The 24,569-nt window shown below is 47.1% G+C and overlaps 1 protein-coding gene across 8 annotated transcripts in view; it reads right to left on the minus strand.

Moving 5' to 3' along the window:
- Positions 1–7,375: 7,375 nt before the first annotated feature.
- The window catches only part of TRAK1 (trafficking kinesin protein 1), a 125,884-nt gene continuing 108,690 nt past the window's right edge, over positions 7,376–24,569 (minus strand). For 2 of the 8 annotated variants that reach the window (XM_077129704.1, XM_077129703.1), the window contains exons 13-15: positions 20,034–20,252; positions 12,904–13,006; positions 7,376–10,225 (exon numbers count right to left, since the gene is read on the minus strand). In XM_077129704.1, the coding sequence (XP_076985819.1) occupies positions 9,448–10,225; positions 12,904–13,006; positions 20,034–20,252 (1,100 nt within the window). In that variant the 3' untranslated portion in view covers positions 7,376–9,447. Of the gene's footprint in view, positions 10,226–12,048; positions 12,137–12,903; positions 13,007–19,895; positions 20,253–24,569 lie in introns of those variants that run through there. The other 6 variants (XM_077129701.1, XM_077129700.1, XM_077129702.1 and 3 more) reach the window with 5 other exon arrangements.

Raw genomic sequence — 24,569 nt, forward strand, 5'->3', positions numbered from 1 at the left:
TTTTCTCCTTAAACTATCTGTAGTAGGTTTCTGTTGTTTGTAACTAAGAGGCCTAACTGAGGCAGATGGTGAAAAATATGCTGCTTGTTATATAACGTTTATCTCTAAGTTAAAAATTCTTCATAAAAAATGTTTTAAAAATGAGGCCCCAGGAAAAGAGAGAAGGGCTGGGACCCATTGAGCTGGTGGGGAACTACGCAAACACAGGAATGAGAATCCACTCCCATTACTGCAGACAGGACTGAGGAACCAGCGAGCATGCCTGCAGCAAGTGTACTGGACTGGTCACGGAAGGCTGAGAGCTCCTATGTCGTGTTTCTATTTTCTCAGTGAAAGAGGGAAAAGGCCTTTTGCTGAGAGTGAGGGGTGAGATGGAATAGAACGTCTGAGAAGTATTGAAGTCATGAAACAGTGCCTACAGGGAACAAGAAAGAATTGACCAGGGAAACACAGGATTGTCTGGCTACCCTGAAAGCCTAGCTGAGCTGGGAAACAATAAACTTGACACCCGTGGTTTATTTTCTCTATTAGTGGTTAGCAGTCCTGGTAAGGTCAGGTGAAAAGAAGGTGATCCAAAATTGGGGTTCTCACAGATGGGTGCAATATTATCTATGTTCGGGAAGTAAAAATTTGCACTGCTTATTTTTTTAGCCATAAATTTTTTAATTGCCAAATAAATCCCACTAGACTTTTTTTGTCAAGAAATTTCTTGAAAATCTCATCTTCCGTTGCTGTTGACATCCTTCGGAGGCTGGTTTATGAATTTTAGGAGCTTAGGCCATTGAGATGGTTATGCACAGTCTAGGAGATAGGAAAAAGGTGAGAAGAGGGGGCAGGCGGCAAAATAAAGAAGCAAAGGAGTCAGGAGACAAGATGTTTCTATGATGCTTCACAGGTAGAGTCAGTGACTGAGTGCGAAAGCTGTCCACCAAGACATCGTGGTCTAAGAGGGAGGATTGAATTTCACATTTCAAAAGTTGAGCAAGTCCAGATGTTAACAAGATTAAGGACATGGCTTGGGGGAGCTTGGCGGAACTGGAGTGCAGGGAGAGGCCGGTGGGGATGAGGAGACAGAGGAACTGGGAGTCCAGCCAAAAGGGTCATCTTCATGGTGTCATCTTGCCTGACAGCAAGACTTACAGAGGAGAAGAAAACCATGAGCTTTGAGTGAACATCTTCAAAGGATGAGGGGGATGTCCAGGAGGTTGGCCAGGACAACCACCAGGGGGCGGGTTGCAGGTAGGAGTCAGGAAGCGTGGACTTGAACATGGCAGTGGTTTTGAACAAGGACACTGGAAGAGGAATGACCCAAAGGCAGCAGTGGAGAGCACAGGGCCATGACCCTCAGGAACAGAGCGTGAGAATCTCCCTCAGGGAGGCTGTGGGGAGGCAGCGTTAGGACCTGTGAGGTTTGGTCGGCATGAGTGGAGGGCCGTCGACCATGGATGTCACGGGTGTGAGGAAGCCTGTTCACCAGGAACTGGGGTTCCAGTGGGAAACGGCTGTGAGAAGATGGCTCTGGGGAAGAGGAGAGCCCAGGGAACCCATTCTAAGACACCAGCTTTCTCCAAGTTCTGGCCAGAGGGTCCAAAAGGCACTGGGCGTGGTGTTGGCCTTCCTTTCATCCCTCTGTGTCGTGAGGGTTGATTTGCTAAAAGAAAAAAATAGCAATCCTGTTTACTTAAAAAAGCCTCCTCACTTAAGAAGCAAATATGTATTACTTTCCTGAAAAGAACGCCTTCTACTACAGAAATCCTCCACAGTAGCAGTGGAGACAAAATAAGAATAGAGACAGAGAAAATGGTTAGAAACATTTAGAGCCATTGGGGACGTTGCCCCGTCATCCAGGCATGTGACCAACAGGGATGGACCTGTTCTGGCGTCACTGAACGTCTCACATGAGCCGCAGGTGGCACGAGCTGCAAACTGCTCACACAAAGTAGGACCCCATTACAACATGTGACATTTTGAGGTTTGCCAACTGTAAATCAAAAGGGCATAAAAATCTGAGCAAATACAAGTTTTTTGTTCTTAAAATTTTTTTTTAACTATCATTTCATTTTTTAGCCAAACTTTTTTATATCTATAGTTCCACATTATCTATGTTGGGGAAGCAAAATTTGTACCGTTAATTTTTTTTTAGCCATAATTTTATAGATTACAAAACAATTCCCACTAGGCTTTTTTTTGTCAAGGAACTTCTTGAAAATCTCATCTTCTGTTGCTGCCGACATCCTTTGGAGGCTAGTTTCTCTACCGTGATGCTATTAAAGGAAAACAGAGAAACCCTGTCGTTACACATCCTCCCCTGCAAGTTGTGCTATTGTCAATCTGAATTATTGAGATAAATTACAAGAAGCCACTCGTCTGTCACCTTAAACTTTACATAAATTACAAGAAGCCACTCGTCTGTCACTTTAAACTTTACATTTTCAAAGTGAGCATATAGGTGCTTAATATGGAAAATCACTACTTCACAACCTTTTGCTGAGTTACAACTGCAGAATGTTATAAGTTTAATAGTGAGTCTATACTAATGCTCTGGGCATATTTTCAAATGAACATGTAGAGTTTTTATAATTCTTTAATATTTTCCTTACATTGTTCTCACTATATTTTTGAAATGTAGTTTAATATCTGTCGAACCTCATAATTAAAAATTTGGGCTTGTATTTCTTTGTTTTTCATTTCAATTTGCCTGTAATCCATTCTTACGTCATTTTACACAAATATCAGCCTATGATGGATTGAGGAACAAACAAGAAAGCAGTCCTTCACTGCAGAGTTGAGAACTACCACCCTGAGTGTCACTAAAGTGCCAGGGGCTTGGTTGACACTCCCTGTTCATCCTGTGTCCAGCCTGAGGGGAGCATGATGGGGCCGGGGGTGGGGGTGCTGCATACCTAGTTCTTGAGCCAGGCAACTCGTTTCTTTGGCGGGTCAGTTCCATACTTTCTGCAGAACTTCCATCAGCCACTCAGAAGGGATTGCTTCTCCAGTCCCAGCGAGTGCCCCAGGGGCAGCAAAGGTCACTTTGCTGGCCAGACCTCAGACACCTGGAAACCTGGGGTCAGATGCTGCCACTGCTTCCCTGAGCCTTAGTGTCAACACGCGATGAACAGAGGCCCTTGGAGAACTAAATGTTTATGTATCGGGAATTTGAAAGAAGTAATCCATCTCTCATTTCTCAGCTGAAAAGATATCCGTAAACCCTGGTCTACTACTTGGGAATCTCCTCCACCAATGGCCCCACTGCTGCCTGCCCTGGCTCACCCTGCTGAAGTGTCCCCTGCCCTGCTCAGCGTGGGCTCTGGTTCCTCTCTTGTTTCGTTTTTTTTTTCCATGTGAGTATCCTGTTATTGCAGCACCACTTGTTCAATTTTTGTTTTGCTTGTTTTTTTGTAAAGTGCATGGGCCAGGAATCGAACCCGGGTCTCCTGCACGGCAGGTGGGAATTCTACCACTGAACTATCCTTCCATCCTCTCTTGTTCCACTTTCAATATGTATATTTGTTCTTATTGTATTTTTGAAATGTGACTAAATATCAGTTGAATCCAATAATTTAAAAATTGGGTTTGTTTCTGGACCTGTCACATCAGAGGGGCACTGCTGAGTCTTGGGGACCAGCAGCACCCCAAGACTCAGGGTTGTGCTGGGCTGTGCTATGGGCCTGGCTCTCTACCACTGGCTTCAAGTTCTTTGGGACTGCACAGCAGGCTGAGCAGAAGCCTGGGCATCTGGCATAGTGAGGGCCCAGGCACCATGGACAAGCATTTTGTCCACCCGGGCTCAGTGAACTGACCGTGCTGTGCCGAGCTGAAGCATCAGAAAGGGGCTTGATGTCTGCAGCTCACTGTCAAATGTTTCTAGAAAAAGCAAAGATAAAGAAATTTTTTAAAAAAGAAGATGCATTAAAAGGGGTGGATTAATTTCAAAAGGTGAAAGCACCGTAGTAATATAGAACATGTTTTGTAAACTATTTATTAAAAATGCTTTCCTCTGTGGCCGGAAGTGGTTTGGGTTTTCCTCTCCATGCTTTGATGAGTTTCTTTGCTCACCCCCAGGACTGAAGAGATGCTGTCCCCTTGGCCCAAAACTACCCTTCAGTTCACCTGGAGAGCTCAGACCATGTTAGGTGTCTCCTGACCCCCAACCAGAGGAGCTCACCCAGTCATGACCCTGACCACTTCTGCTGCCTCCTTGGACCAGCCCCTCAGGATCTGCCTCTGAGACTGGTTCTTCTCTGGATCCCCAAAGCAGCACAGGTCCAAGGCCTGTGCAGCCGAGCATCTGGGAAATAACGAAAGCGAGGGTGGGAAGGAGGGACTCGGGCCCACATCCCTGTAACCTAAGGGGTCCTCAGGGGTCTGCTGCGCCCCTAGAGAACCCAGTGATGCTCAGAAGGGATGCCAGGCTCCTGGTCCCTGCAGAAGGTCTCTGGAGTGTAAGGTGCCAGCCTTCTTCTCAGGCATTGTCCAACCTCCCCTGTACTCCTCCCACCAACACTCTTTTAATAGGCGACAATGAAATTGTCCTGAACTGCTTTCCAAGGACAAGCAAACCGGCCTGATCTTACAATTCCTATTACGAAGTTTCCTCTCTGGTATTCTGCTGTCTCCACATGCCCTCTACTGGCTACAGAACGTAAGCTCTCCCTGAGGTCTCACATGGTCAGAAATTTCTGCTGTTAAAAGAAACAAAAATAATGGATATGATGGATATGATGGTTTTGAGTCACAAGCTCAGATGGGCAAAACAATTCATTAATTTATTTTCTAAATCTTGACTTAATCCTTATCATGAGCTACCAATGCAAAATAATTTTGCATCTCCACCAATTTCTCCCCAGGAAGCATCTCAATTCTGGGTACTGGCACGCATTAGAACTGTGGAGGAGGCTGTCTTAGTCTGCCAGTGCTGCTAGGACAACTACCTCAGAGTGGGTGGGCTAAAATCACAATTACCTTCCCATGGTTTGGAAAGCTAGGAGCCCAAAATGAAGATGTTGGCAAGGCATTTCCTCCAGGGGCTGATGGCGTTCTGATGATGGCAGTCATCCATCACATGAAGACGCCCTCGGTCTCCTCTTGCAGCTTTCTCCAACTTCTGGCTTCTTTTCACAAAGCCTCCAGTAATACAGGTTAAGGCCACGCTGATTTGGTTGGGCCACACCTTAACTAACAACACCTTTAAAAAGTCCTGTTAAAAAATGGGCTCACACCCGTAGGGTGGCAGGCTGTCTTGCGTGGGGGGAACTAGGGCCACGTGTCCACGTTCTTCTTTGTCCTATTGGCAAGGCCCTCTATCGCACACTTGCCTTCCTGCTCCCTCCCAGGCAAGTGTGGAGGCAAGTCCCTTTGGCCCAGGCACATCAGCCTCTCCTAGGGATGCTCTGACTCCCGGAACACCCCGCCCCTGTCCCCAGCCCCCCAGAAGACTTAGCTCGTCTGTCCTTGGAGCTCCTGACTCCCTGGGGCTTCCCCCTTCTCCTTGGCTTGGGCCACAGATAGGGAAAGGTGAAGGCTCCCACACGAACACCCTCCCTTTTCATACTTAGAAAGCTTTTATCAGCCTTGGTGTGTGTGTGGAACAGAAGGGGTACAGGGAGGTTAAGCAGTAAAAAGAAAACCTGGCTCAGTAGATTTCATTCCAAACCATTTAGTCTACCAAAAGACTCAGCTTTTTCATCACTCAAAATGAAGTGCCAAGAATTTGCCAACTTTGTTATCCCAGTCCCACCTGCTGCCTCTTTGCCAGCTTCCTCTTGGGCCACGGTATCAAGCCAATGAACTTCAATATCTCCCTGTCACACGCCCCAGGAGACATAGTAGTACATTTGTGTTTAATAGTTTACAAAGCATTTTATATTAGGGTGCTTCCCAACCTTTTGAGAATAAACTTATATTTCTTGCATCTTCCCTTTGAAAAAAAAATTGCTTTTTTCAGAAACATCTGAAAATGACTTGAAGACATTATACCCCTTTATCTTAATACTTTAGTATATGACTCCTAGGAAGAAAGATATGCTCTTGCATAACCACGGTATAGTTATTGAAATCAGGAAATTGAATACTGATACATTTTTAAATAAGCACACTGTATCCAAATTTCTCTAACTGTGCCGACACTGTTTGACAATATTTTTTCCAGGCCAGTATCCAACTCAGAATCTGTACTGCATTGTCCCTTTAGTCTCCTTTAATCCAGAACAGTTCCTCAGTCTGTCTTTGATGACATTGACGTTTTTAAGGGAATAGGTACAGCGTTCTTTAAAACGTTACTCCATTTGGGTTTGTCAACTTGTCAAATACTGGCTGGGAGTGAGAAAAGCTCCCTAGGATCACAACTGCCTGTGGGCCCTTCTGCTTGTGGGCTCACACAGCACCTTTGGTTTAGCGCAACACCTGTGCAGGTCCCTGGAGACTGGAAGTTGAAGCCCCGTGGTTCCCACAACATGGACAGCTAACCTGCACTGCGTAAGCAGCTGGCACACTTTGAGAAAGGGAGAAGTATTGTGGGGGGTGGCAGCAGGTGAGCAGGTCCCCATAATGGGAGGCCAGGAAGCTGGGAAGGAATATCGGCTGGCCAAAAACTGCCCACAGAACAGAACTTGCTCATGAGTTCAAGGTTGCATCCTCCATATTTAGGACAATGCCTGGCACACAACGGTACTCAACGTAGAGTTACTCATTAACCCTAAGGTTATCACTGTCCCCATTTTATAGGTAACAAATGGAGGGTCCGAAGAGATAGGTGGCTTGCCCAAGGTCACACAACTACCAAATGGTAGCACCCAATTTAAACTCCACAATGGCACTGCCCACCATATTGCTTCCTGCATGAACTCACTATTCCCAAATATTGGGGTGGCAGAGTAAGCTATAGTTTATACTATCGTTTTTTTCCTCACCATTCCCCCCCTACCCCCCACCCCAGTGGCCCTCCACTGACTGAGGTTTTTAAAAGTCTCCTGCCATAACTCTTCGGAGAGCAATTTGATAATATATATGTAGGAATTCATCCCACAGATGTGGAAAATTACACATACACAAGGTTTTTTCATTATAGCACTGTGATAGCAAAAGGTGAGAATTAATTTCAATGTCCATCTGTATGGAACTGGTTTCACAGGGGTCTATGCACACAGTGGTACACAGCCATGGGAAGTGAGGAAGTTCTTTGGTTTGGATTGGAAAGTTCTCCAAAGTATATCATATTAAAAGAAATGGGGCAGGCCATAGTGTCTCAGCAGAGTTCTCACTGCCATGCCAGAGACCTGGGTTCAACTCCTGATGCCTGAAAAAAAAATGAAATCGGGGATATAACAGTATTTAAAGTATATGCCTTTCTCTTAACTTCTCCAAAGAACTGAATGTCTTACATAAAGAGATCACTTCTTTGATGAAGATTAAAAAAATGCAAATCAGAATACCAGTGTGGTTCCATCATTTAAACTTCTTTTATTGATACTCATTAGTGGATAAAATTTTGTGGATTTTTTTAATGCGTTACAACACACTTTTTGGTAGTGGTTGCACAATGTTTATAATTTATTTGTTTACTATACTAAATACTGCAACCTCCAAATTGCCAATGTTTACACCATAATTTCCTTTGTGATGGTGGGTGGCTCCTTTTTCTGAATTCATAAAGTGGTCCATTCAGTCCAGGTTTTTCATGATCCTTTACTATTCTACCTATGCTTTAAAATACATTCAAATAAAAAATATAAGTTACTTGCAGTGAGCACACACATACAACAGCGAGGAGAGGTAAGAACATAATTAACCAACACCCTCGCATTCAGAGAATAAATAGTCTGAAATGTGGGACTGAAGCTTGCTGCTGGGAACCCTCTCAGAGCGTCCTCAGTGGACAGACAGTGGCCCTCACTCATTTGAAGGATGCATCTTTTGCCGGGAGTGGGGTGGCAGGATGCCAATTTTGCTCACATATGATGCTACCCTCCCATAAATGTTTGGGACCAATGGCCATGGAACACCATGATGTACAAGGCCGTCCTCAGATTATAATAAATAAGTTATCTGCTTGGATTAGAAAGCCAGAGACACTGTGGCTGGAGCTGGAAAGGAGGGAGGATGTTTGTTTAAAAAACAGACCACACAAATAATAAATAAAAGTTCAAAACTGAGGCGGCAACAGTAACAGGCCCGGCGCCCTTGCTCATTCACGTTCTCTTCATAAAGCATCTCCGTCTTTCCTGAGGATAAAGTTGGGGGGGGGGCTGTGACCATCCTGTTCTGGAACAAGAAGGCAAAACGGGCAGCATCGAAGAGCTGCGACAAAAGGCTACACAAGTAAAAGCACATTTATTTCCCAGTCTTGTTTTTCCGAGTAAGGACAGGGAAATTCCAAAGCCTTCTTTCTTTCCTGAACCAGTCTGCTATTCCATTTGCTTGTGGTCCTTCCACCTTGCCTGTCTGCTAACTTCTTTTACCACCTTTCCCCCCACCCCATTTCCTGTCAGCCCGACTGTTAAAATTGTCTTGGGTCTGGTCTTGGAGAACTTGGTTGTGATACTGGGTCCCAGAAATCAGCTGCTAGCTCCTAAGCTGCTTGGTGTGTTTGAAATTTATATTTCGGTGCCATAGAACCACACTGAGAACATTCAGTGCTACTTCCCAGCCGGTACCATTACTTCCCTGCATATAAAAAAAAAAAATGGAAACATAAAAACAAGTCACGTGGGGTGCTGCCGAATTTGTGCAGCGGGAGTGTAAAATACATTCTCTTTCAGATCAGCCATGCGGTCTGACCACTGATTACAAAACACAGGACTTCAAGTTGAAGGCATGGAAGGAAAATTCACACCTCAGAACCGACCGTCCAGCAAGGCAGAGCAGTGAAGGTCTCTGAAGAAACTGGGCCACCCATACAAGGGAGAAAAGCTCTCCAATGGTCACTGCGACGTCAGCGCCTCGGCGCCGCCCTGGCCGAGGACGGAGGCTCCCTGTACCCACGCGGGACGGGGAGTGGGACAACACCCAGGGAGCGGGGGCACCATGACCCACGCCAGGGGGCGGCTGGCGTTGTACGGTGTGGGCCTGCCCTCTGACAGCCAGGGAATTCACTGGTTTCCTATCCATGGGATAAGAACACACTTGGTAGTTTCAGTGCTTCTTAAAGGAAAGAAGAAAAGGGAGGACACGGACCCTTCCCCAGGTCAGCCCGTGGGTCGTCTTCATGAGAACGATGGTGGAGCCAGGGTGCTCCCCGCGTCACCCGGGGAAGCTCAGAGCCGTGCTGTGTACACGTTTCACACAGTTTATACTCTTCCCCGTTAGGCACACGGTTGATTTTGTCTAGCTGGGGGGTCGGGGAAGCGGACAGAGAAGGGGGAGGGAGAGCGCGCAGTGTGTGGGAGAAGAGAGGGAGGTGGGGAGCAAGCGGGAGAGGCAGCTCTCCCCGGGGACCCCCTCCTGCCCTCACCGCAGGCTGGTTTGTTTGGGAAGCTTAGCACCCATCAAGATGCCCGAGGTGAGAGTCCCGGGGGCTTTCATCTGCATGCTGGACCCCACCATGGTGGGGAAGCTCCGATTCCTCCGGATGCCGCTGTTGACCTGCAGCCCCCCGATGGCACTGGTGACGGTGGGGCATCCCAGAGGCAGGCCCTCAGGGACCAGGGCTGGCCCTGGGGTCCCACAGAGGAGAGGCCCCGGCTCCTCAGTCAAGGCGGGGGCATGGGCTCGCCCTGAGTTCACCACTTTGGCCACGCCAAACCTCCTGACTTTGTCCACGAGGTTGAGGTTGGAGACGGACACGTCGGTCTGGCTCTCGCTGCTCCGAACGTTCTTCTTCTCCCGCACCTCCCTGAGGATGGAGCTGGCCGGCTTGGATGCCAGGAAGTTGTCATAGGGGGGGCTCGTGCACTTGAACTCGAAGGAGGGCAGGGGAGACGTGGGCATCTGCACGGGTGAGTTGGGTGGGGTGGAGGGGATGGCGGCCATCCTGGGGGCGTACGAGTGCAGGAGGGAGCCCCGGCCGGCCCGGTCCCAGCTCTGTGGGTCGTACACGGCTGCGGAAATGCCCCGCTCCTTCAGCAGCCACACCAGCCCCAGGGACGTGCTCATGGTGGTCGTGGACTCACGGATGTTGGTGAAGGACTCAGCCAGGCTCAGTCTCCGGGGAGTGCACGGCGTGGCCACGGGTGTGGACTTCAAGTGGCTGGCGCTGCTACAAGCTGGAGTTGGGGCTGAGTTAAGGCTGAAAGGAAAAGGCAATAGGTCATCAATGACAAACACCCATGAGTGCCGTGAACAGGTCCAGTGGGCAGTCTCCTGCAGGGGGACACAAGGCTGTCAAATCACCTCTCCTTTCAGAGAAGAGAGGAGGAAGCCCTTCAGCAAATTCACTCAAATTCCAGCGTTCCTTCCTAATACCCACTTAACTGAGGAGAGATGTTAATATGGACCAGCGGATACAGCGCAGTGGTCAAGGCATGTGGGAAAAGCCCAGGGGGAGACCTCAGGTGACGGGGAGACCTCAGGTGACGGGGCGTCTGAGGCTTTAAGACGCACGTCAAGTCCGTGGCAGACCCCGGGATCCTGGCTCCTCGCACAGGGTTTTTTCCTGCTGCACACCTAATCCTTCACATTTGGTTGGCCAAACCCATTTTTAGGGGTGTGTGGGGTAAGAGGGGGCCATTGTCATGTCTGATAAGACCTACATCTCCAGAGATGCTTAGAAATGGGCCCAATGAGTGTTTGAAACCCGATCTTGTTCACACGTGTCATGCTGACAGAGGGTCCTACACTCGAGAACCTGAAGTTCAGCAGTGAAGGGAGTGAGGACAGAAAAGTATAACAGGGGCAGTGGGGATGGGGTGGGGTGTTTACACTGATGGTTGTCAGCGTCAAAAATAGGAAGAACTCAATTTTAACAGCTGCTAGGGGGATAGGGCGAGCTCCTATAGGCAGGAAAGCCCTGCACTGTTCTGAAAGTTAAAAAAGCACCTCTTGCCAACATTATTGTGGAACTTGCTCTGGCACTGTCTTGAGGATTTGGCCAGGAATGCAGGTGCCTGCTTAGACTGGTGAGAGACCTCTCTCTCTGCCCAGTCTGGCGGGGGGAGAACCAGGCACCCTAGATGAAGCACCAATGGGGAAAAGGGAAGTAAGAGGACCCACCCCGGAAAGCAGAGGAGGTCTTTGGAATGGCCACTTGGGTAGGGGAAGAATGACTCTTCCTACTGAAGGGACATGCCAAAAGCAAATTCAAGCCAGACGCATCCCGTGGCTCCCACGGGCCAGTCAGCACAGGGTGGTGACCACAGAACAGGCCCATTTCACACAAGTTCAGGGGTGGGAATGCTGGCATTTCAGGCGCTCAGAGAAACACAGATTAGAAACCACAGCAGATTCCTAAGGTTAAGATGTGCGTTTTCAGAAAGGCACAGGCGGAGTCCCACAAACATTGAACTACAAGCAACAGAGGGCAAAAATGGTTCTGGACTCAAAACTCTTATTTAAATGGCCATTCCTGGGAAGATTTTCAATTTTATTTCAAACTGCCTCTTTTTCAAACTCAGGCCAAAATGCCCCCTGTTGCTACTGACTCCCAAGGCCTTCTTCATTCTCAGCATGGCCAGACAGATTTCAGGGTCAAGACATGTGTGCAGCGTTGAATCAGATGTCAGAAGAGAACATCTGCTTTCCAAGGACACTGGCACCTTCCTCAAGGGACGAAGGCTGTCCCCATGTTTGTAAAAACAATGCTTTCCAAACATAAAGCTACAGGATTGGGAAGCCAGGTGTTCACAGACGAGGAATGCAGACAAAAAGGACGAAGCTAGTTTAGAAGTCCCTGTCTGGAGAGAACGCCATGTTAGGTCACATTAGTGCTGGCACTTGGCTTGACCGGGGGCATTTAGATGGGTTAGGGGGAGTCAACTGTCAAGGGCAAGTTAACCAGGCACAACCACAGAGAGACACAGCCCGCTTAAGTCCCCGTTAGTGGCGGCCACGCGTGCACACACGGCTGCTCCTGCGTGGCCCCGTGGGGGGGCTCTGTGGTGGCGTGCTCACCCCGCCCCGCCTGTGGGCTCAGACTGTCTGCTCTACACCGCCTGTCAGCACAACGGGGCATATGGCTGCTTCGTCCGCCTCCTCACATGACCTGCGGAGAATCATTCATAGTTTAAGGTGCTCCCTCCAAGCGGGCCCTTCTCGCCTCCCCCCCTTTCTGCTCTACCTTCCATGAATTCCAGAGCCTTCTTGACTGCGCCATAAAGAACACGACTGGGCAGGTCACGCTGCCGTGTGGGGGATGGGGGAGAGCCTATTGCTGTTGCATGGGAAGCTGTGCAGGCTCTGAAATCAAGCCAGGCTGACCACCCCAGGCCAGATAATTCTTCTCGCCAGATGGCACCAGTCTCACCCACTTCCTGGAGGCACCAGGGGGACGCTGGTCACAGTTGGAGTGTGGCTCAGTCTCTGAGTTACCATTTTGGACAATATAGTCTGGCTGTGGTGCACAGTATCTAGGGTCAATTCCAGAGGCACAAGGACTTAGTAACTGCATCTCGTGAGAGAATGCCAGACTCTGCTTACAAACATGGGCAAAAATCCAACAGATTTGCCCTTAGCACCTTTGACAGCATCAGCTTCAATCTGTTTTGGAAAAGTCTAAAAATCGACTCCACTGCCAACCATAAGAGGGACTAAAGGTGAGCTCGAGTCTCTCTATCTGAGCTGGATATGAAATCAGTAGGGTCCTTGCTTCCAAAGGAGAAAAACAAGTGACTTCAAATGCTTACAAGATGCTTAGGTTGGAGGCGGCTTTTGGATGAGCCTCTAGTTTGATTTTCTCCCACATTAAGCCTTACAGGGAGGACCCTGACTTCACCCTACCCACTTGGCGTCCAGCCCTGGGGGACCCCTTACCTTGGCGTGACCCGTGTGAGCTCGTCTGAAGGATGCAGGATGCGGCAGGTAGTGAAGGTGAAGGTGGAGTTGGTCTGTGACATGCACTTCCCAGGGTGATGTGCTAAATTGGGGGAGGGGGGGAACAAAACATATTCCTTGCATCCAATTATAACACGATGAAAGTAAAAATCTATGTCAGCCCTCAACAGATGCAAGAAGCAATGAGCTACCTTGTTAGCTGGATCTGGGCGAGGAAGGTGAAACACAAATGTTCTGGATCGAAGGTGATCTCTCAAAAACAACCATAATTTTGAGCACTGGACTGCAGAGCATCAAATTCCAGCTTCCGTCCCAATCCAGACAGGGTCCCCATCTGCATTCTTTGGCCAGTAGTGGATCCAGCTCGGGGGGTGGGGAGGTGGGGCTGGGCCCTTGTGGGTAAATTTGTTTTCCCTCCTCAGAGGTCAGAATTTTGCTTTCTTCTTTTGTTGCTTTATGTTTCTTTTCATTGGCAAACAGTGGCAAAACTCTGCCCAGGGAAAGGGGAGTGGTGCTGGGCAGGGACAGTCATTTGGCAGCCTGGAAACAGGGCAAGGCTCACAGGGCTCCCTTTTCTGTTTATACAAAAAAAGGGGCTTGGGGAAGCTGGTTCCACTACTGTTTATCTGTGATCATTACCGGGGGAGAAGGGACCTCAGCTGCCTCAACAACAACGTGAAGACAGTCCCAGAGCTGGGGGCTCCAAGATCCAGCCTGCTTCAAAACAGCAGCGCAGGTACACCAATCCCCCTGCTGCTTTACTGCCATCTCTCGGTTGTCTGATTTCTAAGAGATGGCAACATGTTGTCCTTGTTTTATTTCCTTTTAAAGCTTTAAAGAGTTGTTGTTAAGGCTGCTGATGATCACGATCTAGAGCAAAATAAATCATAGACTTGTAAGCAGCATGCACTGGAAAGCTGGCAAGAGAACAGTAATAGTTACAGGATACATCATGATTGCAGAGGTCATCTTCATTCATAACTCAAGCATCAAAAAGAAAAAAAAAAAAAAAAAGATGCTGCTCCAAATAGCATGCACAATGAAATACTCGGATAACCACCCCACCGCACCCCACTGCCCCTCCCTGCCCCGGCCCCAGCTCAACCCTCAGAGACCTCCTGGGAGAAAACTGATAATGAGCACTCTGAAGACCCAAAGGGCTTGCAAACTAGAATCTTCTAGCCCTTATGGAAAGTTTTCGCTTTGAATTTGAAAAAAATGAAAACCAAACAGAACATACTGGTACCCCAAATCTACAGATCCACACACAGTTGACCGTGTCTTCAAAGAAAACCGGGAACCGGGTGGAACAAAAAATGCTGGAGATACACAAATCGGAGGCAGGCAGCACAAAGTGAGAACACAAAAATGGTGATGGCAGCTGGAGGAGCAGCGTGAGACAGGTTTGCCCCAAAGATTATGGTCAGACCCATCTCTGTGTGTCAAAGGAGTCTCCCGTGGTGCTGGGTTGGCAGCCAGCATCACTGCCGAGGGGGCATGCTCTCAACCATGGAAAGCTTCAGGTAAGGTGGGAGGGTGAAAATAAAAAATAAAAAAAAGTAGCTTTTATGCATCTGTGTCAACCAATAAATGTAATGGTTTAGGAACTCAGATAACTAAGAAACTGCCGCAAGTAAAACAAAAATGGAATAAAAGCTATGAAGAGAAGGCAACCAAACAATCACGATTCTCTTACTTCAATAAAGTCTAGAAACAAAAGCAACAAGAAGTCTGAGAAAAGCATCCCAGATAAGCAATTATTTGGGAGGGAAGGAAAAAAAAAACAACAAAAATGTAGAAAACAGAAATAACACAGTAGAAAGAGAGAGAAAAACGAAGATCAAACACAGCAAGGCTGGATTAAAAATTAGAAGTATACCTTAATTACAAACACATGGCCAAAATATCAAGTCACCCCAAAAGATCACAGATGGTAACTTCCTCCTCCACCCCATCATATATTAGATCTTAAACTGCGATAGTATAAGATGGACATTTTAAAGACAGTTTATTAGCAGAAGTAAAACCCATCTTGTAGAAATGGGTTTTAGGGATAGGAAAAGGCTGCTAAAAATTCAGAAGTCATCATTCCCCAGAAGCACTGGATAATTTTAGAAGACAAAGGAAGATCAACAAGTGTCAGAGCCAGAGATCTGGCACCTCCCAAATACCACTGGACGCCTGGACCCGCAAGCTCTCGATGTGTCAACACAGACTTCTGGGGTGCTGCAGCTTCTCCCTTCCTTGAGACACAACATAGAGACAGTGAATGGATTGAGGCTGGGCCCATCCGAGGCTCCTTGTGCCCATCAAAGAGTAGCAATGTGCTTATTCCTAAAACCCTAGGTGCAGGAAGGTAGCAACTTCTAAAAAAAGAGGTACATAAAACATTTTTCTTGGCAAGGGTGAGGGAAGGGCATTCACTACTGAAGCTTCCCAAGAACACATCCCACGTTGAAGCCTGCCTTATCTGAGCCACAGGTTCGTTCCAGAAGATGGCATTAGGTGTTCATCTCATGCTGACCATGTTGGGGGCTCGACAACAGGGTTTCTTGGATTGAATGGTCCAACTTCCTGTTAAATTCTTATTTTTTTCAACCCGACTGGAGGGCTTAGGAACTTTGAGAGGAAATGGGAAGATATTAAAGGTATAGAGCATTACCAAGGGCAAGTGCTTTCATCAAGTATTTTATTCAGGAATCAATTTCCATTAAAAAAAAAAAAACCAAACGTCTAACCCTTTAATATTTGTAATTGTTCTTCTTCTCCCAGGTTCTTATGCTGGCACAAAAAACCCTAATCCATTAAAGATAACATTTAAAATCAGTTAATCCATGACTGTTCATGTGGGAGCACGCTACGTGGGAAGCATGCCCGTCTGCGGTCCTCCTGAAGACACAGCTTGTGTGAGAACGCACCCTTTGGCTGGTTGCATGTGGGCACATCAGAGGGCTTCCTAAAAGGCAAGAGCTGCCCTGCTCACTTGATCTCTCAACAGACCCTGGTATAGAACAGGTCTTCTACCGGGAGCAGATGCGCCAGGGAAAAGACACAGACAGGCTATGTTCCTCTAGGGGCCCTGGTGACTAGAATTGACTAGAAAAGTTGGATAGCTGGGTGCCTGCTGCTGTGCCAGTGATGGGGCAGCCTTGACATGGTCCCCAGGCCCCAGCAAAGCTGGGGTTTCCTCCCTGGACAGCCCTGTAGACGGCACTGTGGATTCCCCGCAAGTGTGCCACAGACCAGGTGGTGTGTCCTCAGCCAGACACTCAGGTCTCCCAGGGTAGTCAAGCAGGAAGTCCAGTGCTTTCCCCACAGTCCAATGCAAGGAAAGGTGCATGGACAAGGCTATGACTCTGCTGAAGCCCAGAGGTTACATGGGGGTCTTGTCACACGATTGGGACAGTCAGTGTGGCCACGTACACATCAGCTCATATACTTCATTCAGTCCGAAGGTGCGTTCCTTACCCCAACCACGGGAAGGGCAGATTCGTAATGTGCTGGGAGAACATCACCAAATGCAGGTCCTTAAAAGAGCCCTCCTATGAAGCCACACAGAGACGTCAAACTGTGTAACTCACTTGGTGTGTTTCTACAGGAAAATACAACATCCATCTCTATAAGGATTCTTTGAAGGGAATCTTTGAGGACACAAAAAAGTTGGCCATGCCACTTACCCAAGCTATTATTTTAGTCACGTAAAAAACTTAAAATATCAAAAAAAAAATTAATGACTACATCTCAAGATCTTGGAAAAAGAAACCCTGACTTTGCATCCCATGGAGAATCTTCCTTATTCTTTCCTCACTTTTGACAGGAAGTTGCCAACTTTAGACCCATTTGTAAAATAAATGAATATCCCTTACATTTTCTTCCCTTTTTTCTTAACTTGAACCTGTAGTGTTAAAGCCGTAGTCACATGATCTGGTTCAGCTCTGCAATGTCTCTAAATTTATTAACACACACACACACACACACACACACACACACACACACACACACACACACAGGGCCTCTCTCTCCTCCCTATAATACTAAGAGCTGCCAACAGATCAACAGTGGGATCCATGGACCAGCCTTGTCTACCAAAGCAAAAGCAAACCTACTGAAAATAGGCACTATTGTCAATCCAGCTTAAAAGGCGTGCATTGAGGTAAGACCTAAGAACGTGAGTATTAAAATAAGCAGGGCTTTGATTTCTTCCATCTTTGTTGCTTTAATCCCACCTCTTGTTCACTAATAAGGATTAAGACATCCAGGACAATTCAACTGAACTGACCGTCCAACCAGCCATCTACTGTGTGACTTTAAAACTCTCATCTCAATCCTTCTCACGTGCAGACTCTTTACTACACACATCTAAGATACAGAATGCTGACAGTACAAGCTAATGACTATGTCTGATAAAGTGAATTTTCTATAATATGTGAATTAAAATATAAAATAAACAAAACAAAACTATAATCTAAAAGTTGTTTTAAACAATCTATTTTAATCATCTAAATTATTTACAACATGTAGTACGGAATCATTCTTTTTAAGACATAGGATTTTTAAAATCAGCAAACAATGCTTAAAATAACACATTAACCACATTAAAATATACTAATAATTTTTTTTCAGTGCTCAAAACCTCTCCATGAGAGTCAGCAGGTTCCAGACCAAAGCGCCTAAGATATAGGTCTTTCTAATTTCCTCCCATCACACCAGCTGCAAAAAAAAAAAGGGTAATCACTTTCTGCCTTCAAAGTTTCTTCCTCCTGGGTCTTTCCAGGCTGATGGCAGCTCCTGGGGCCATGCTGCTTGGCAACAAAAAGTCCAAGCAAGAGAGGGACCAGACCAGCCGGAATACAAATCCCAAAGCAAAGGATGCCTTAGGCCTTCCCACTGAAGCTTATCTGTATGCCTATGACTCCAAGACTATCCACAGAGCCACTGGGGACCTCCAGAGCGATTCATTTAGAGAGTGATATGCTTCTCACATTCCAAGCACCAAAACAGTTCTATCATTCCCAACATAGAAAAACAGCCAAATCACTGCCCACCTCTCTTTACCTCAGCAATGAATTTTAAAAGATGAGTCTTACCCAGAAAACAAGCTCAAGAAAACTTTTCATCTGAACTGTTGAGACCTTTCCTAAATTATCTTCTGCAACATATGTAATCATTTTTTAATCCCACACCTCCAACCTGACCCCTCAATTGTAAATCTATCGCCTCTCCTCAAATAAAATTACTGGGATGAATATGCCACAGGTTTGAGAAAGGAGGGAAGGGAGGGAGGAAACAATAAACGTGTCTCTGTTAATGGTAAGAACCACGGTCAAGACTAAATTTAATCCTCTTAACTGGTCCTCTCATTCCCTCTTAACTCCAAGAGGAGTTCTCTGCTACCTTGATTAGCTTTGCTCCTTCTGCACAACATCACAAAGATAAACCTAAGGGTCCTTCTTTAAACTTGCAGGATTCACCTCCTATTCCACCTGTAAGGCTACAGGGAGGGTCACCATACTTGACGTGATGCCTAACAGCAGAACACAGCCAGACACTGCCTTTCCAGGACCACTGCCCGCCTGCCGGATAGGTACCAGTGTTGGTAACAAAAGGATGTAACAATACCACAGCTAGTTTAACCTCAAGTGAAAAGACACTAAACTATAAACGCTTTCATTTCTTCACAAGCTCAATTTAGTAACCTAATTGTTTAAAAAAGAAAAAAAGAAATTAAACCACAAATAAATCACATGCTAGACAAATCCTTTTAACCTGACTCCTTCTCCAAAGTTCATCTCAAAGAAAAGAAAATCTGGTCCTGAGTTAAGCCCCGAGACCAGAGCTTTCTGAACTTGGCCGGGGGTGGGGGTACGATCAAAAGCCTCAGCCTCTCCTGCCTTCTGCGTTTTATGGGGAGAGTGTTGCCCTTCATTAGAAACATGCTCTCTTCAAAGCTGGTGACTCCTGGTGACTCAGGAATGTCATGAAGGTGCCAACACTGGGCTAATTCATCCTCTTCTGGGTCTCTCCCCTTATCTTACAGGAGCTTCTTGTAAGATAAGGGAAGAGACCCAGAAGAGGTCTAGAAGTTTGGAAAAAAGTATTGGGGCAGAGAGTAACCATGTGACTCTGTGACCCCAGGAGCCCTGAGCACAAAGCTTTCATCCCTAGTGGGATGTAAGTAACTTGGCCAACTCACACTCTAATGCCTTCTGGGGGCAGGGGTCAATCTCTTCGAGATTCACCTAGAATACTCTCTTCTCTGGTACTGCAAGAGTTTAATGACATTCTTGCAGGGTTTGATTAAAAACTACTGCCCAAAGACTTTTCTTTAAGAAAAAAAAAAAACTACTTTGAGCACTTGTTTAGTTTGGGAAGAAAAAATATATATACATATATATTTAAATATATAGCTTAACTGAAGTTATGAAAGTAAAAAAGCTGATGTTCAAATGGTGTCTGAAACCCTTAACACTTTCTGAACTTGCTAATTTCAAATGCAGTATGTAGGTAATAGATTCTCTCACTCACCTTCTGAATGACCAAGAACTCCTAATTCCCCTAAAACTGCCCAACTCAACTCAGCCCAGTTTGGAACTCACGAGTGGACTTGAGAATCTACCCCTTAGACGTGGGTAGAAATCCATAACAGGAAAATTGGGTGCTGACGTTCTCCAGGGAATGAATATGCTTCTTTTTAGCAGCCTTTCCTGTCCCTACTTCAAGAGCTCAGTTGGGTCATGCACCTCCGAGATGGGCAGGGTATACACCCATTCATTACAAAAAAGGAGGTATGCGACTCTGCATTGAAAACAGAACCACACAACGGGAATGCTTTAATCATCACCCACAAAGACGAGTGGAAGGTACAGACAGAGCGCTACTATGAATGGTGCCCGGAACAGGGGTGAGAATGGCCCAGAACTCTGCCTCTGGTACAGGTGCCAGGTTTACAGGACTTATCACAGTGCCCTCACCAGACCCCTCCTCCTCCTCCTCCTCCTCCTCCTCCTCCGTGGCCGCCGGCAGTTTCTGCATCTCTTCTGGGAAAGCCTGAGGCTGGCTTGGGAAACTTCTGCTGCCTGAGACAGTCACGTGTGCTTGGGACCTCTCACCTGAGGTCTCTGGGTGCTGAGCTGGCATAGAGGTAGCTAGGCCCGGGAGGGAAATGTGGCCACCTGTGTCGTCTTCTTCAAAGTCGTTCAGGCAGTACACTTCATCCAGGTCAACATCCAGGGTCCGGAAACCCTTGGTGACCACACCGGGCCGGGGGTCCAGGATGCCCCCGAGGTGAGGCTGGGCCAACTGCTGCCAGTGGTGAAGGGTGGCAGAACCTTGCAGGAGAAAGGGCAGAAGGGAGGAGAGAGGGTTAGAATGGACTTCTAAGATGACAGCTGTTTACCACCCTCAGGGTGCTTAATGCAAACCCAGCAGTGAGAGTCTCCCTAGGTGGACTCTGCGGGGACATCAGTGGAGCTGACTGGCCCCACTATGTGATGACAGCCAGGACCCTCCAGGCCCTGGGGGGGCACCAATGTAAGGAATCAAAAGTTAATCTTTTTGCCTAAATTAAGCCATGGACAATTATAAAAATGTTCTTTCATCAGTTGTAACAAAGGTATATGGGAATTCTGTATTTTATGCATGGTTGTTCTGTAAAGCCACAACTTCTCTAATTAAAAAAAATTAATCTTTTTGAAAAATATAATTAGTATCACACCATGTGCCAAAGCTGTTTGGTGACAAAATTTTTATTTAAACCAAGCAATTTCAACCCCCCAAATCCAACACAGACCATTTTAGAAACAGAAGAGGAAAAAACACAGAAAGACAAGCACAAAAGGGGACCCCTGTGTACTGATTCTATGCCAAATACACACTGCTGGGAATGGTGAGAGCAGAAGCAGAGGCAGGATAAGGCAGGGTCAAACCAATTTAGGACTCACAAGAGAAAAGCAAAGAGAAATTAAAGCAGCTCATAGAGGTAAGCGGTAGGTGTGAAGTCACCTCCTCTATTCAACCAGTGACCTTGGAAAGCTTCAGGTTTAGGGAGAGGGAATCTGGCTGAAGAGGTGTGATTTGAGAACATGACAAGTCCACCTGGAGGAGCAGATCACAGTGACACTGAACCGTGGGACTCAGATGACACAATGTAAGGTCTGTAATAACACCAGGGCAGAGCTGACCTGACCAGCACCCCATGTCCCCCGAGGACCCTGTGGGTGTCACGATGCAACAAAGAGCAGCAGTTCAAGGTCAAGCACCCTTAGGAAATCTGGGTTAAGAAACGTACTATTGAAGGACTTCTCAGGACCTCCAGGGTGCAGCTATGTACCGGGACTCTGCCAACTCTTCTAAGAAAGCAACCCTCTTGCTCCCTTGGAACACTTATTAACACTTCATCTGATGCTGGTACTCCTGGTGCATGGCCTGGGGGCTGGGAATTCCAGCATATTCCACAGATGAGCCCAAACTCACACAGACGCACAAGTAAATGTTCTATATTCCAAAAGGAGGTGATGGGCTTTTAGAAGGGGGGCTCGGTCATCGGAAAGCAGGAGATAAATGGCCTCCCACACTAGTTTACCATGGACAGAGACTAGGGGTTGTGTGGACAAGAATTCCTCCAGCTACCACACTGTCCCTGGGAGGGTCAGAAAGGGGAACCTAGGATGATGGGAGCAGTCAGCTCAGGAGCTGAACTTTCATCAGTGAAAGTAAAGGAGGGGAAAAGAGGCAGGTGCAGGGTCAGGGGGTGGTCCAGGAACGCGAGCGAGATGCAGAGGATGTGTGTCACTGCAGCCCCTGCCTCCGGTGTGCCCAGCAAGTTCACCCAAACCGTGGCTGGGGAAGAACTTCTCTTGGGACACTGCTCAACCAGGGAGTCTGGAGAGGATTTTGAAAAATAGATAATTTCAAATGTACTTAAAGGAAAACAAATGAAACTAAAACTAAAACCCTTCTACCCACTGCCAATACAAGTTTAAAAGAGCTCCTAGTCACCCACTTTGAGGCCTATGCCAATTTGAAGTGTATACACTGATCCTATTTAACCTGAATCTACAGAATGTAAACAGAAAATTCAAAATACAGAAAATAAATATGATCAAGAGGAATACAGGATGAAAGAGAGCATCAAATGCCTCTCTGCCATACACCTGTTCCCCACTAGGTGGTAAGACACACAAGCACAGTGGCTCTGAACTAGGGACATTTGGCAATGTCTGGAAACATTTATGTGTGTCACACTCTGGGGGTAGGGGGAGGATTTCTGGCATCTAGAGGCCAGAGGTGCTGCTCAACATTCTATAATGCACAGGGCAGATCCCCCTACAACAAAGAACTACCTGGCCCAAAATGTCAACAGGGCCGAGACTGAGAAAACCTGCTCTAGAGCTGTGGTCCTTAACTCTTCAGATCCTTTGAGAATCTGGTCGCAGCCCCTCTCCCCAAAGAGGACTCCGCGGGGGCCTTGTAGACATGCTGAAACCATGGGATCCTGAATCCGACGTGTCACCGCATCATTTCTTTTTTAAAGCTACCTTAAATTGGGGCATGTCTGGATAGAAATTTGCTCAAACCATCCTATGAAGTTAAATTATCATTACCTGCATTACTGAGGCTCCCTCAAGTTAGATAACTTCCCAAAGTCACCAGGTAGTTGGGAGCATGGCCAGGGTTCACATTTATATGAAAAAGCCAGTTTTCTTCAGTGAGCCCACACTTCCCATCTCCCCCCACAAATACACACAAACCCAAAGGTCTGAGTCCAGAGGACCTAAGTGTTCCAAGCTGGGAAGCAGGCTACCTGCGAGGCGGTGGCTGGCCCCAGCTGCACATGTGGCCACACCAACCCTGCCAGGTGGTGCTCGGGGTCCACCAGGAGACACCCACAGCCCTGCTGAGCCCCCCAAGCACGCGTTTGCTGGCTGGGCAGGTACATTCCTGGCAACCCAACTGCACTGGGAAGAAACCTGAAGCCACCACGATGCTCAGCATGGGACCACAACGTGCGTCTCAGAAGAATAAGAAATCCCTGAGAAAGTGTGGCTGTATCACTCCTACTTTTGGAAGGGGAAGAAACAGAAAGACAACCGATGTGGTAAAGTGAAGATGAACATCAAGGAAATGGTAAATCTCCTAGATGTTCTGAAAGGGGCTTGAGATGCTTACGACTCACCAGGGAAGAACCCAGGGAGCTGGAAGCTCAGCTCTTACAAGAGTCCCGTGGGCACGGAGCCTCCATCTCCTCAGTGGGTCGCCCCATCTCTCCCTACCACAGGGAGGGGTTCTGCCGTGTGGTGTTAAGGAGGTTACAGATATGCACAGAGCTACCTGCAGCCTCTGAAATACATAACTGAGGAAATCTAGCGGTTATAATGAAAAGATCAGGCTGAGGATGTTGTGTGAGTATAGCGCAGTAAGACTGCTTTAAAAAAAAAAAAGATTAGGCTGAAAGGTCATCCTACTTGAATTTTTATCCCACACCTTGGGCCTTGGGAAGCTTTACTCACCTATGACCAGCCAATCATTAGTGAGCACTCACCAACTAATCTCCAAAGAGGTCTACCTCTACGAACCCTTTTAATCATCACAACAACCCTACTAGTCCCATTTTACAGATGAGAAAACTGAGCACAGGTCTGCATAGCTGGTAAGTGGTTGATCTGGAACTCAAACCCAGGCTGGTTCCAGTGTCCATCCTCCTCCCGCTATACACCAACTACTTCTCAGCAGGAATAAGGCCTCAGAGATCAGACTGGGAACAGGCCTGAAAGGTTGTTCTGATCCCCACACAGGTGTGTTCTATCGTTCAGAGGGGCGCACTGCAGGAGAAAGCCACCTCACACCCGACTAGGTTATCTGGATTATTCGAGTCACTTCACAATGTGGGGTTCACAGGCTGTCTCCGATCCTGGCTAGATCTCAGGACGTGGGAGGGTCTGGCCAGCCCAGCACCTGGGCAGAGCACCTCATACTGCACCTTACTCCCACTGCTACTGCCTCAACTTCCATGTAGAAATTCTAGCAATCACAGGCTGCCCCAAGTTCTTCCTTTCACACAAGAGGGCATACACATTAAAAATTAAAGATGAATCACTTCTTACTCAGAGCCCTGGTTACTCTTTTCTGATCTGCTGCCCTCTCCCATTTCCCTAACACGGGGGATACCACTTGGCTTCCTTTACTTTTCAAGCACAAAGCGGGAGAACCTCCTTAGTATCAGCCACCTCCAGTTACTACTGACCCAGCATAAACTGACCCACTCCTCCCACCCATATAAAAACAGTGCTGGGGTCAGGCAACAGGGCAGGGTGGAAGAGGGACCTTTGTCTTCCTAACTGGCACCCAGATAAAGTTCTGTGGAATGAGGGTGTGGACAGTAAGGAAATGGTAATTGCAGCCTCAGCCCCTCTGCCTTTGTTTGCTGTCCTTCCACTCCCCACTGTTTCAACTAAAGTTTCACGTCAACAGAGGAGGAGAAAAACACATCCATTCAAGTCAGAGGAGCACCCAGGGTCTAAAAGTTAGAACTCAGCCTGCTGTATAATGAACAGTTTACAAGTGTATGTTTCTTTCTAATTATATATTAACTTGCTTATATTGAAATTCTACCTTGGTTGTAATTCACCAGAATGGAAGAGTAGGCT

Source organism: Tamandua tetradactyla, chromosome 15 (genome assembly GCF_023851605.1).
Source record: "Tamandua tetradactyla isolate mTamTet1 chromosome 15, mTamTet1.pri, whole genome shotgun sequence".
In the NCBI taxonomy this organism is placed as follows: Eukaryota; Metazoa; Chordata; class Mammalia; order Pilosa; family Myrmecophagidae; genus Tamandua; species Tamandua tetradactyla.